Source organism: Harpia harpyja, chromosome 1 (assembly GCF_026419915.1).
Source record: "Harpia harpyja isolate bHarHar1 chromosome 1, bHarHar1 primary haplotype, whole genome shotgun sequence".
Classification (NCBI taxonomy): Eukaryota; Metazoa; Chordata; class Aves; order Accipitriformes; family Accipitridae; genus Harpia; species Harpia harpyja.
The window spans coordinates 92,285,566-92,299,949 of record NC_068940.1 but is presented as its reverse complement, the minus strand read 5'-3'; the positions used below and the strand labels follow the sequence as shown (position 1 = coordinate 92,299,949).

General features: G+C 37.5%; 1 protein-coding gene across 23 annotated transcripts in view; it reads right to left on the bottom strand.

Moving 5' to 3' along the window:
• The window catches only part of SVIL (supervillin), a 143,546-nt gene that overhangs the window by 38,438 nt on the left and 90,724 nt on the right, over positions 1–14,384 (bottom strand). For 9 of the 23 annotated variants that reach the window (XM_052805445.1, XM_052805469.1, XM_052805338.1 and 6 more), the window contains 10 exons: positions 12,493–12,576; positions 9,545–10,432; positions 9,042–9,212; positions 8,379–8,413; positions 7,174–7,235; positions 6,660–6,799; positions 5,801–5,896; positions 4,320–4,572; positions 2,793–2,816; positions 1,146–1,716 (listed from right to left, as the gene is read on the bottom strand). In XM_052805445.1, coding sequence (XP_052661405.1) covers positions 1,146–1,716; positions 2,793–2,816; positions 4,320–4,572; positions 5,801–5,896; positions 6,660–6,799; positions 7,174–7,235; positions 8,379–8,413; positions 9,042–9,212; positions 9,545–10,432; positions 12,493–12,576 — 2,324 coding nt within the window. The remainder of the gene's footprint in view (positions 1–1,145; positions 1,717–2,792; positions 2,817–4,319; positions 4,573–5,800; positions 5,897–6,659; positions 6,800–7,173; positions 7,236–8,378; positions 8,414–9,041; positions 9,213–9,544; positions 10,433–12,492; positions 12,577–14,384) is intronic. The other 14 variants (XM_052805383.1, XM_052805509.1, XM_052805519.1 and 11 more) reach the window with 11 other exon arrangements.

Genomic DNA, 14,384 nt, shown 5'->3' with positions numbered 1-14,384 from the left:
AAATAAGAAATTAACTTATTGGTAAAGCAGTTTAATGCATTAATAGCATACTGGGAGGACATTTAATAGCTTAATAAAGGTATTATTTTCTAGGAGGGTGTTGGAGGCTTTTTTGGTTTTGTTTTTTCAAGCAGCAATTAAACCACAGGAAAAAATGCCTTGATGAAAGATAAATGCACCATTTCGGTTATCCTTAAGGAAATATAAGTGATCTTAATTTTTTCTTTTTCAAATTTTACAAGCACAACACCCCTCTGATACACAACTGCTCCTGTTTTATCCCAGTCTCCATCTCCCCTGCAGTCACTGAAAGTTAATTGGATAGAACGGACACTGCTTTTGAGGAACACAGGCAGAACTATACCTTCCTCCCTTCACCTGTTTGAAGATCATTACATTCAAAATAAATTAACTTCACAGGATGAAGACAAAAATGCTCCTAGCACTACAGGGTAGCGTGGTCCTGTACCCCATCATAATAAAACAGAAAAGTAATACAACATATTTCTAAATTCAACAGAATAGAAGGCTTTATGCAATGACCAAATTGACTGATTATTTCCAAAGTACTTTAAAGATAGGTGAGTTTACTTATTAAGTTTGAACTATGCTGTGCATATAGAAATGTAATTGCTCTGATAATTAATTGGTTTATATTTTGTCGCCACACTGAAAATAAAATAATAGTAGTTTTGCAAAATTAGTTATCTGAAAATTATCCACTACTAGCTATATATGTACATATGTAGTTAATACATAACTATATATGCATGAGAAAGCAACAATTAAGAGCAGACACTTGATCCAGAGCAGTAAGTTTATTTTGTTCAGCATTTTGGAGGGCAGGGGCAAGGGCAAAAGAAGAAAGGATAAATCTTAGCTTCAGCATATAATACCACTTCTTTCAAAGTAAGAAAATTTGAATAAAATTGAGCTATCTTTAAGGGCTGAAGAATTGAAAGAATAACAAAGAGAAAACTGTATTTATAAAACTTAAGATTTCACAGGTACTTCTCTACTTTTAAGCAGTGTTAAAAAAGGAAACATAACCAGCCTTGATAATGCTTGAAATAAAGATGTTTAAAACTAGAGAAACACCACCATTTGCTGAATGAGACTACACCAACAGCAAGTATATACTGCACCTCTTTGCAAAGTCTTGCTTTTCGTAACACTTTCCAAATCCATCTTTTCTTCAAAGGACTGGCCTTCTTTGACTTCCCATTTACCTTGCATGCCAGTATTGATTTCCTTCTGTTCACGAGGCTGAAAAAGTGCTTGTGAACTAAACAGTTCTGTGCTGCCTTTCCTCAGGAAACCGTATGTTGTCTCTTTATGGTAGTCTCCTGTTTTTTCAGAAACAGGATGTGTGGTTTCTTCATCAAAGGAGCTGTACTTTGTAATTTCATTAGCTTCATGTGCTAGAAACCTCTTTCTCTCTTCTTCATGCTTCTTTGATGCTCTTTTGCTTTCTAGCACTTCCACTGAGGGCTGCCACTGTTCTGACTTCTGTGCGCATTTTCCTGAAGAATCTGAGTTTTCTGCTGAAGAGTGGAATCTCACATCAGCTCTAGCAGCAGCACTCACGCTTCCATCACTAGCTGGCTTTGTGTGCAGGTCTCCAGCATACAATGGAGAAAGGGTAGATGCCATCGTTGAAACCGATGTTGCAACTGCAGTTGACAGGGGAGTAATTTTTCCACTTTCATTTTGTACCTATGAACACAAAAAACCCAAAGGGACTTAAAAGCTCTGAAATCATCAGTTCCTGAAAACAGTCTAATTGCATCAGTTCTTCAGAGGTGTGCTTCTGAATGAATATAGTGCTCTATAAATATGGACTAGAAACAGATAAGGAGAGCAACAATGCCCCCCTAATTTGGCTGCAGGTGGATTATTTCACCCAGGGAAGAAACAACTGCATGTGAACAACAACATCTTTAGTAATAAAGGGTATATGTGTAGCATGCAACATGACATCGTGTTAGGGCTCCATGAAAAGACTCATACTGGCATGGTACTGCGCAGCACCAAGGAAAGAAATTAGTTCAGGTTCCAGACACTGAATGACATGCCATGTGCCCAGGCTAATCAACTCTGCATCTCAGCAGGACTAATTAGCTTTGGCACAGCTCTGCTCTGATACAGTTATGCAGCTTCCAGCTCTGGAGCTAGCTCAATGCCAGAGAGAGACTCTGCTCTGTGCTGTCCTACATAGGGCAGACATTCCTCACACTTCTGCCACATAGACTAAGAGTCCTGTGTGAAGCTGATTTAAGTCTTTTTCAAATAGAAATATTGGCTTTCGTGTACGTCTCTGAGCAGAGTATTTGAATCTAAGAAGCCTATTACAAAAACCTCCAAATTTGCTTTGCCGGCCTCCACAGTGGAACAATTATCTTTTCTACTCTTCTAACATAATAATATTATAAAGTTTTCCTAGAGATGCTTAAGATGCAAAATTTTTCTGAAATGCAGAGCTTGGCTTTGTCTTCTCCAAAGGAGACAAAAGCTATGAAAAAGACTGACAAACATGCCTTCATACACATCAGGAGAGCTTTTTTTGTTTGGCTTGCTTTGTTCGTTTCTTAAACTGCAGGGCTAGTGAACAGCATGCAAAAGGAATAGACAAAAGTCACACCAGTAGGAGGAAATGAACTGAAAACTTAAAATGCACATGCAAATTCCATAGAGCATGGACAACACAGTCATTCATTAAACAAATCGGAAAGCAGAGCAAAGACTACTACACTAGCTCAAAGACTCCAAAGAAAGATTACGAAAATAGTTACCAGTTTACTCTTTTTCCATTGCATCTATCAGAATTAGAAATTTAGAGGAGATGAGAAAAAGGATTTCAGCTTTAATTACAAGATATTTACATTTACAATTATGTATTTTGGTAACGTAACCTCTAGTTATCTCTTTCAATACCTTTCTTCTGCTTCTTCCTAGAAAAACTGTAACTGCATCTCAAAACATCTTAACGCTCCAAATGAACAGTTCACTATAGGAAGTCTTTTTGAAAATACACTCCCACTGAACTTGGTTCAGAGTCAACTCTGGTTTCTTTTCCTAGGTTCAGAAAGAGATGACAAAACATGCTTCCTCTGCGTTTACTTGCTTGAAGAGCAAGTCTGTTCTGTAGAAGTCTGAGAAACTAATGTGACTGTCACTTCTTTCCAATCTGTTTCAGTCCATTTCTACTGACCACCTTCCTGGGCTCCAAAGAAGTTAGTGACATAATCATTAAAAACGCCAGGCTGTGGCAGTGGTTGTCACGTGGGAAATGAATGGAAAGAGGACTATGCAAGGTCTGAAAATCTTGCTAAAATAAATTTGCCAAATATTTACTATTACTTCATGCCTAAGTATGCATAAAGTACAATTTTATATCTGTACAGCTTTGCACCAACATGGTCAGAGGAATCCTGCCTTCTCACTATTCTATTATTATAACATGGAAAATGTATAATCATGAATGAAGCATATAGAAAGAGATGGGTAGGAACTTTCTAACACTCATATTGATCCAAATCCCTAGAAATATGACATGCATAGGAGTTGCGCTTCACTGTTAAAGTGATTTCTTTTAAAGCTATAATAAGGGACTGATGTTTCTGCTATTGTGAACATCAGCTCTGAAAGACCACTGCTGGGTCATCTTATGCTCAAACTTTGCTAAAAAGGCATTCCTTTGCAGTTCCAATTATATGAAGGATTCCAGAACAGGAAGCCCAATTCCACTGCACATATTAAATAATTTCATTTTGACTTCTGAATTTCAGAAGTATTCTGCTTTTAGGGAAAAAAAAAAAAAACCAAACAAACCCCCAAAAATCAATGCCCCCTCCCAGAGGAAAATGGCAGACTATGTCCTGACTAATAATGGAAATACATAGTGCTTTCAGGAAAAAGTCCAAAAGTTGCATGACAAAGCTCCAAAATTCCCTGAAAATACATCTAAAGCATGATATATATCACAGTTTTTACCCCTTTGGTCAGAAATTTACTTTTAGAAGACGTGTAATATTCTACTGGAAAAGACAGACACTGTGAAAGGTACAGCATGCACTAATCAGGAAGAAGATATACTCTTGAATTACTTAAAAAACACACCAATGAAGTTGAACATTTTAGAGGATGTTGTTCCTCAATGTCAAAAGACTGCTTCCTGACAAGCTTTTTTTCTGCGAATAAGTCATGACCCCAGTGTGTAGCTCAGAGCAAAGAAAAGGCCAGCTGTTATGGCATCTTACACTGAAGCTATTTTCTCCAATAAAAAGAAACAAATGAAAAAGAGTGAAGATTGCACTTACCTGCTCAACTTCTCCAAGAGTGACTGGCTGAGTCTGGTAACGAGCATTCATCCTCCTGTGCCTAATATCTCCTCGACTCCTCGTGGAGATGGCCCTAGATACTGGTTGAGACAGTTTGTTAAACAAAGCCATCTTTTCTGCCAAACTTAAGGTGGAAGAATCTGGTTCATCAGACTGATCTTGCCCCATGGCCTCTTTGGCTGCTCTTATCTCCTCTTTAGCTAAAATTTTTTGGTGTGCTGATGCCTGCAAGCTGAAGAAACAGAACTGGAAATGAGTTTTGAAGAAGCCGTTATGAAGTTTTAAAGTCTTAACCTGATAGAAGCAGAAGAACTGCACATGAAGCACAATAGCCAATGTAATATAGCAGCCTAAGTGGTTGTGCAGAGGTTCAACACTGGCATGATGAATTCTAATTCAACAGCTGAAGATTTAAAAAAAAGTTAAATTTTCATTCACAAATTCATTTGATTAGGACACAATAATTTTTCAAAAGGTGAACACAAAACTGAAGAGAGACTTTTCAGACCAATCTCTTTATACAGAATACAGAACTATGGAGAGGCATTTAAGATGCCTGCTGTAGAACAAACACAGGTTCTACAGTTCAATTTACATAAAATTCAATTTTATTAGAAATAATTTGTGGACCATATAAGATAAAAACATTTAAAAGTTAGCGCTGCTTTTAGATTAGCATAAATTGTATTGCCTTTTATAATTTGAAGTGGAACAGAATTCAGACTATCTTTTGTTTTATCTGGGGTAACTCAATAACAAAAAATAGTTTTGAAATATACTTCATTAATTTTGAAGATTGTTTGACCAATGCTGAAGGCAGACACATTCATTCTTAAAAGCTGTAACTGCATTTGTCTCGTCTCTAGAGTAATATATTTTATTTACCTTCAGCGACATTTATGTAATTAGTAGTGTTCTCTCTTTCCCCCGCCCTCCCCTCCCACCCCGTCGTGGTCTCTACTAAAATTCTCTCATTCAGAACAGGCAAACAGTATTCTGCACCTTTACCTATAGGTGGTGCAATTTCTTATCTTTAATTTTGCAAGCTAAAAAAAAAAACGTATGTAGAGACAGACAAAAGAGGATATGTACTGCTTGTGAAGTCAAGCACCCAGTTTGGTATTTTCATCTCAAGGTGACATTACCGTATAAAAAAAAGTACAAGAGCAAAGAAGGTTCTACTAGGTTTGCTTTACATGCAAATTCATTTCTTTCACAAAGAAGAATACGCTTCTAGCACAGGTAAGTGTGGTTAGAAAGGTCCTGAAAACAGATGCTTGACAAGAAAAAAGCTGCATTGTTTTATCATGCAAACATAAATGAAGTTGACAAATGTTTTAAATATTCTTGAAACAAGTATTGACTTGACACATTGAAAAGGCATTCAAGACTTTAAAGATGCATCTGCTATTGAGGAATCTTGTGCTCCATGTAACATGCATGTTTATCCCCCCCAGTACCTGATAGGTTGTACAGTGCTCTTAACTACAGTGGGACTAGGTACTCTTGTCACTACTGTGTGGGTATTCACAGAACGTGAAGCAGGGGTAGATTCACTTTAAAGAATTGCCAAGGAGGGAAAATTCACAGGGAGAGAGAAGAAAAAAGCATTAAGAAAAGCAATACATTAAGCGTTAACTACAGAAAAGACCAAAACCAAACCAAAACAGAAAAAAAACAAATAGCAATGGCTTTTAATTAACTGAGTTATATTCTGCGACCTTTGCAAAATAACTTCAAATACTTTGAAAAGAACTAAAAGCATAGAAGAGCAAACAGGTTGTCTCTTGAAGTTACTCATTATCCATAACATAAGCTATCTTTTAGTAGATCATTAAGTTAAGATCCATTCACCTTTGTTTAATTTTCCCCCAAAATGGCTTTCCTTTTTTCAGGAAAATTTCATGATGTATGACCAGAGTGCAAGAAATGCATTTCCAAAAAATACATTTGAGATTTCAGAGTGTTAAAGGTTTTCCCCAATACAAATACATTCCATAAGAAACTGTGCAGATTTCCCTCAGCACAGAGTATCTTTTCCATTTGAGTTACAAACCAATGCTATGATTAATCACGTTTACCTAATCTACAGGTTCATAAGCTTTCTGCCAAATTACAGTTCATAAAAGTTATGCTTTACTAGTCCCTCTACTTCTAAAAAGGAATTTCAATGTAGTTCCCCTGTGGTTCTCAAGGAAGTTGGCCCTTAACAATATATGTTTTCCTTGCTACAAAGTTGTAAACACCACATATATGGAACTTATTCCCAGATTTAAAAGCAGGAACCAAAGTTAGAGCCAACATATGTACAAGACTTACGTAGCTGCAATGACCACTTCCTCACTGGTAATTGGTTGTGTGTGCGATCTATCCTGCAAACGCCGCAGTCTTCTCTCTACTGCTGAACTTCTTGTAGGTGGTTTAGAAACATTTTTCATTTCAAATGATTTTTCCATTTCCTAAGAGGACGTGTCATAATAAAAACCATGAAAGAAAAATTCTAAACCAGTACTTTCTTTCTAGCTTTCTTGCATGCAAAGTAGTAAATTTACCAAATGCCCATCTCTGAATTAGAAGGAGGATGGAACTGCACAGTAGGCATCACAGAGTTAAAACTAACTACACATCTCTCTCGATGTTCTTAAAGAAGGCTGTAAAGCCACAAGCCTACTGTGTAGATAGGTGAGATAAAGTAAAAAAAAAAAAAAAAAAAATTATGTAGCTTAGACTTGGTTAACTGCATTACACTTCATTCTAATGCACTTTGGGTTCTTCAGCATCTTGTATATGAAATGTTTAACTCAGCCTTCTATTAAGAAAATGTAATACTTACTCTAAAAAGCAGCCTCTTTGCAGCTACACTTAGTTTGGCTCGGTCATCCAATTTTTCTTCGTCTACACAAAAAAATAAAAGGAGGCTTAATGTAATGAATCAAGCTCATATTAAGTGCAAGGTTTTTTTTGACTAAATGATTTCTGAACTCCTCAAAAATTATGTTTTACTAAGCCAAGAAGCACCACCAGCAAATAAGCTGGCTATTATCCCTTTTAACAAAAGACTTACCGTAAACCAAATTTTGTAAACTTTACTTGTATTTACATGTATTGCATCAGAGGAAAATTCTTGACAGGATTTGAGAACAAAAGACTTGTCTTCAGGACAGTTAACATGCTGTCAAGTTATCCAAACAACCTTTTATGAATAATCAAATTTATTATATTAGCCTATGATAGCACATGGACTAAGAAAATAATTAGACCCAAAGACTGTCTTAAAGGTCAATATTCATCCTGCTGTATAGAACATCTATTTTGTACTAGTTGACCATATGAGATGGTCTCTCTTGGAAGCTGGTCATTCTGATTACCACCTTGTGTCTCCATTTTTCAGAGGCTTTACTGGTATCCTTAGGAGCTGAAATCAGCATCCTCCAGATCCAAGAGCCAACATCTCAAAGCTGCAGAGAATATCAGCTTTCAAATAGCACAAGGCATTAAATCTAAATTTAGCTACTCATGAGATTACCTACTTAATTTGTGCCAGACTTGCTGAGAGTGACAAGAGGGAAAGAGAAGCAAGATGGCAGACTGAATGATATAATTTAATTACCAGCATCTTGCAACTTCCTTAGCTAGAAAACACATTACCAATATCAGTTTCACCCTATAGTAAAGGCTTTTTTAGTTATTAGTCCTAGACCACTGATTAAAATGTGTATTTTTTTCTTCCACCAACTAGCTTATTTATTGTCTAAATCAGAAAAAACCCCAACCTATGTTGAAAAGTGTCAAGCCATTCCCTCCCTTGCCTCCCATACAAAGTTCGGTATCCATAGACAGACTTTTGGACTTAAATGAATTTGAAATCAAGTCTGTAGTAGACATGGCCCAAGAAAAAGTGGTACTTCAGACATATTATAGGTAATGATAGTTATTTTCAAGTGGACTTTGTTTGCATTATCAAATAGTTCTCCAGTTAAAACAAAACACAACACATTTGCTCCCATTTCTTCCTTAGAAAATAGCATAGTAACATACCTTCAGCAGTTGGTATTTCCGCACTCAAAACTGATCTAGTGAAAAATTATCAAACAGAAAGAAGTTAGTTGGAAATGATATCTCAAAAGTTAAATTCAAACTCCATCTGAAGTAGCAGGACCTCAAAAGTCTTAAGAGTGGGAAAACTTTATCTATTTTTCAAGTTTCAACAGTTTCCACTTTGACATCCTTTAATAAAGCAGAAAGGCAAGCAATTGCAGCCAAACTTAAATACAGTAAAGGAAAATGATTTCCAGTTCATCTTGCAGAAGATAAAAGTCTAAGATTTGCTGCCAGCTCTTTTAACAAAACATGTAGATTTGTCTGTTTACAAAAAAAGTAAAAGATAAAGCAGAGTAGATGGAAAGGAAACTCTTTATATAGAAACAAAAGTATCTATCATTAGACAGAACCAGACAGCTATAATACTTTATGATGATTCACTGTTCACCATTTTACGGGGGGCGGGATTTGCAATGAATTGGTTTTGTCGGCGGCGTTTTGGTTTTTATTTTATAAGAAGCTATAACAAATACTTCATTGCTTTTAAAGAGAAACAATAACCTTGCAAAATATTTATGCTAATAATGAACAAAGTCTCTTCACAAGCTTGTTCATGTCTACCTGCACCAGAATGCCACACAGAGCTACGTACATGCCTACCTATCTGTCTCCTTTCGTTCTGCTGACGTTATAGGTTGAGTTTTAAATCTCTCGGAAGTCTTTCTATTTTCACCAGGAGAAAAATAGCGCCTTGGCCTTCGTGGCCCTCTTTCACGGTCACCATTGGCAGACAAAGTGCTACTTGCCGTTGACATCTCAAACCGAGACTCACTTTTAAACCACATGATAGAAAGCGCATAGGAAAGAAAATAGAAGAGAGAAGTAAAGCATAGATGTAAGCATCTCAACAATTTGCTAGAGATCACTCTGCATGCTCCTCCGGTAACATGCGCAGACGTACACATTCCAGCTACCCCACATCACAACTTGCACTAGCAAGCAGAAGCACAAAAGCAGGATTCAAACCATCTCAGCCTCCAGTACACGCTGGTGAGAGCTAAGCTGTGTGCTTTAAGTGCCGAACACAACTGCTGTTGAGTGTGTGTAATTTTTGCCAAGGACGTGCAAGTTTCACACGAAAATACGTCTGAAATGTCACCTACAGTTCCGTTTTCTTGTTGGCATTAGCAGTCTCCAGAAAGACATTACGGAGCTGGGCAACAGAGACTTTTGTGTCAACCATGCCAATCTCACCGTTTGGTGCATTTGCTTCCATGCTCTCCTTACTTTTAGAAGCTTCTAGCTTAGGAGCCACAGTATAGTCAGACATTGAGCGAGTCAGGACTTTATGCTTTGCTGTCGACACCTTCCAAATGGGAGCTTTTGCCTTGGCAGGCTGCGATACAGACCCGCTCTGTATGTACATAACAGCTTCACTCCTTTCTGTGTTCTCAGGGGTCTTAAATTGCTGCTTAGGAGCCTGCCTCTTATTGCACTCAAGCTCTCTCTGAATTTCTGAGTTAACTTTCAGCTTGCTTGCGAAAGAGGAACTCCCCACAGGGGTATCCAATTCTCCTCCTCCAAAGAGGCCGTCATGGTTCTTCCCTTGCTTGCGAATCTCAGATGGCAAAATTGGTCTTCTGCCTTTGGAAGCCTGTTCACCCTCCAAGGAATCATCTTCATCGGGCTTTGCTCCATAACCAAGCACCTCTTTCTTTTCACTCTCTGATGCAGTGGCTCCCGACGATTTTATTAAGAGGCTAACATTGTCTGGTAGGAGGAGGCTGCCAACAGAGATGTTTGCTGGTTCTTCTGTTGCCATCAGCTGAGCTGTGTGAGCAATGCCAGCAGGCTGAATATAGCCATGTATTGGTTGGCGGACTGAACTGACAGGCTGATTTATAACCCTATCAAAGGCAGATGTTTCTGTCTGAAGAGGCATGTAGTGGGCTGGCACTGGATGTGATTTTCTCTGAGATACTGTGTCTGTGACAAGTTCAGGGCTTCCACGAGCACTTTCCTCTTTCACCAGTTTCTCTCTAACTTTTACTCTTTAAGAAAGAAAAAGGATTAAAGCTGTGAACAGCAATACCCAATCTGGGAAGGAATACAGACGCTGGGTACAGACAGCAATGTTGTATTAAAATAAAAAGCAATCAATACATAAAAGAAAGCAATCTTATGATGCAACCCCTTCCTCCCCCCTGAATCTTAGTAGTAACATTGCTCAGAAATATTCAAATGATTCTCAGGCCCTAGAACGTGCATGACTCCGGAGAAGGTAACTGAGCAAGCTCTGAAAATGTACAGCATGTTCCCATGAGGTCACAACTGTGTTTGTCAAACAGCACATACCCATAGTCTCAAACAAACAAGATGATCAAAACTGCTTTTCATATTATCAAACTGTTGGGTTCAGTCTGAAATTGCATATTCCATTAGCAATCATGTATGTAGTCAGATTTTTGAAGATGTCTAAACACTGAGCAGCTTACATGGTATCAAGATGCTGTTGCATTGGGGAAAGAGATGAAAAAACATGTTGTTATTCCCCACTTAGCCCTTCAGATGTTTTGCCAGAGACTTTTTTATTTGTGCTTTTGTGTATCATATAAGATATCTAAAATGTTACATGTAGTGTAACTTGTTTCAGTAAGTGAGAAAAAATGTTGAAACTACAAGCCTTAAAGCCCAAAGTGAAACTATGGCATGGCTGTTGCTCTTCAGAGGGCTTGCAGGGGAGAAAAGGATTTAAAAAAAAAAAAAAGAAAAAGAAAAACAAACCAAAAACCCAAACCCAACCCCAACCAAAACAGGCATTTTGTTATAAAATGTTTCATTACATTCTAACATGCAAAATTTACAGGAATGTTCCCCACAAGTTACCTTACTTCAGTGTATTTTCTAGAAACGCCTCTAGACTTGTGTAACATCCATGCAAAACTGAGTTGTATTCTACCTTTAGGCACTTAATGCAACTGCACTAATGGAAGGCAAGCACGTGCAGCCAGAGGCAGCCTTTGCTTTATGACTACAACTGCAGGTAAGCTATCCAGCAGTTTTACAGCCACACCGAGTGTTTGGACAGCTTACAGGGCAAGTGTTTGTAAATATCACATACACAGTATTAAAAATGAAAGCCCTGTATTTTCTCCCCTCCCAGATGGGTATAAAAAAATTGATTTTAATTCTGAGAAAGGAGAGAAACTCAAGTACAATAGGATACTAGCTCTTTATTTGAAAGTAACCCAGCTCAAAGTATGTCCAATTCCAGACTTGTTACCAACAGACTTTTTGAAGTTTACATTATTAAAAAAAGCAAGGTTTAGAAAAAAAAGGCAAATGAGTATCTGAGAGAATAACTCTGGGTATCCCGAATTATCTGAAACACCAACCTTTCTAATATTTTGGTATTTCTTATCTCTGAGGATTGGTGCACTTACCAGGGAAACTTCTCAAAGTTACTTAAGCACAGAAAGTGTGTTCAGTCTGAAAAAGTGAATCTTTAAACTACATGTACCAAGCATTCTGCAGAACATCCACACTGATGTTAGTACTGGGTTATAAGAATTACTTTAATCAGGAACATGGAAAAGAGTCTTCCTGCAATGCTTCTCGTGGTAGGCTAACTGTATGTTACCAAACCGGGAGAAAGCAGCTGCTTGTAGCTCTGATCAAGATCTTGCTTTACTTTTCAATATAAATTTTTTACTTCCTTTGTACAATCTCCTTTGGAATTCAAGCAATTAAACTGTAGGCAATGCTAAGATGGATTGGTGTGTGGTATAAAAATCTGCTGGTTTTGCAGAGTACAAAGAGGGATAAAATAAGAAGTTATAAAAATTAGTGGAAGCCAGAATGATAGTAGCTGTGGAAGAAGCTAGGGGCCTTTGTACTTTGTCATCTAAATACCAATTGGTCATAAGTTACAATAAAAGCAGATGCTTCAGAAAAGTTTCAACAGCTGTTTATCTGCAAGAAACAACACTTTAATTTTTCCTTTAACAGCAGCAAGTTAGAAAGGTAAAGTGTTAAATGAAGACAGAGTAAAGGGAAAGATAGGGGAGGTTTGTAGTCTGATTGTTAGTCACACAGCTACGTTTTATGATACCTGGAGGGCCAGCTGATAAGTGAAGGTGTGTCCCCTTCTGAATCTTTCTGAAGAAACCATTCAGGTTTTGCTTTCCCTGCACTACTACAGAAAACAGAACTTCAGGTAATTTTTTGAGATCTCAACACACGCTCCCATTGTTTCTCCCAATCTTCCCTCCCCACTGTTTTTTTTTGTCTTCTAATTACTCAATTGCATAGGACTGTTCATGAAAATAAAAGCACAGCACATTAATCAAATTGAAAAGTGATAAACTGTGAAACAAACTATCATATTAATTCCACAAACACCTAAAAACAGTGTTCTGAATGTTAAATATTCTGCAAATGTAACTTTACCAAGTGTACGTTGTCCAGAATTGGAGAAGTGAAAGCAACTACACAATCTTATTTTTGCCATTTGCCACTGCAGGTCAGTTTGAAGAGTTTATGTAAGGACACCTGGAAAAGTTGCTAAAACCATTCCTTTAATTTGTGATTTAAAGTGGTAAAGACCGCTGGGTCCAAAATGAAGTTGTAATATGAATTTAATGAAGTTGTAAATTCAGATGGCTACATCATACTTCCTAAGAAATTCTCAGGAGCATCTGGAACCCCTCTCTCCTCTTGTAGCCCTCTATCACAAAAGCTTCAGAAATGCAAACCCAGTTAGCTCACAGTGCTGTGTCACTGGGTGACAGAGGAAAGGAAAAGCTTAAAAAACAAAGTAACCCTCAGTTTGATCTTGTCTTGACTTTATTCTGCTTCCATTTTGGAGTTGAAAGCGTAAAAAGAAATAAGAGCACTGCAAACTTTTAAAAGCCTGCAAGAAAGGGTGTTTGCAGACTACCTACATACAGTTTCTCAAATACTTTCCTAAAGCCCACCTTCATCTACAGATCACATCAAATACTTTTAACCTTTCAAGCACAGACTGCCAGGCCACACTAATGTTTACAGACAAACTCCCTGGAGGTGACAAGTGGCCAGGCTGCTTTCCATTACATATAGCTACATCTGAAAAAACTCCTCGCATTGCAGTAGAGCTATTTGGGATGAAAATCCCAAATTAAGCTCTGGGTCATCTACTTCAATTTTTCTTATCTGGTCTTTTAATAAATATAGTTGAAAAAGGTCAAATCAACTACTGTTCTTAAGATAACAGTGCATTTACTGCAAATAAGTTTAAATTTGAGAACTCACCTACAGTTGTCACCTTACCCAAATCAAGCTTAGAACAGAGTCAAACTCCAATTGTTGAAACACCTTTTGTTTTTCCAAATGTTTTTGAATTCCTAAAGGAACTGACCAAATAGGAGGTAAAAACCTTTCACAGGAGCTGACCCAGTAGCTGGAATTGCTTTGATGCAAGCAAACTTCCTTCTCGTCTCTTAATGTGCACTTTGGCACATTTTTATAGTAGGCATGGCCCAAGGAACAATTATTTGTTCTTGATCATTCATCCTTTGAAGAGAGCAGTCAGAAGAACACAAGCCATGTTTTGAATTTAATCAGCCACTTCAGCAGCCAAATGTAGACAATGTCAAATGATACCTTCTCAGTACTTTGTTGTCTTCTCAGTGATGGATAATAGGATTAATTATTAAATCTTCTTAGGATTGAAGGCACAAAGCTTTCATATGTATTCCAAAGCAAGCTGCATTTATTTTCCAATTTGAACTCAGCAAATTTAAATTTAACAAAAACATTTTTGCAACCTATATAATGTGGAACTGACTTCAAAATGGCAGCCACCTGGAAAGTTGGCGTTAGCCCTTATTTTGCTTGTGCAATTGGCCTTATAGGAGATTACCACACAGTAACTTTAAACAGACTGCATGGAAATAGGCAATGACTTCCTGACCACTCAAACAGGGAAAAGAGTTTGAGAGGTTATCCTTAAATCTCTGAATA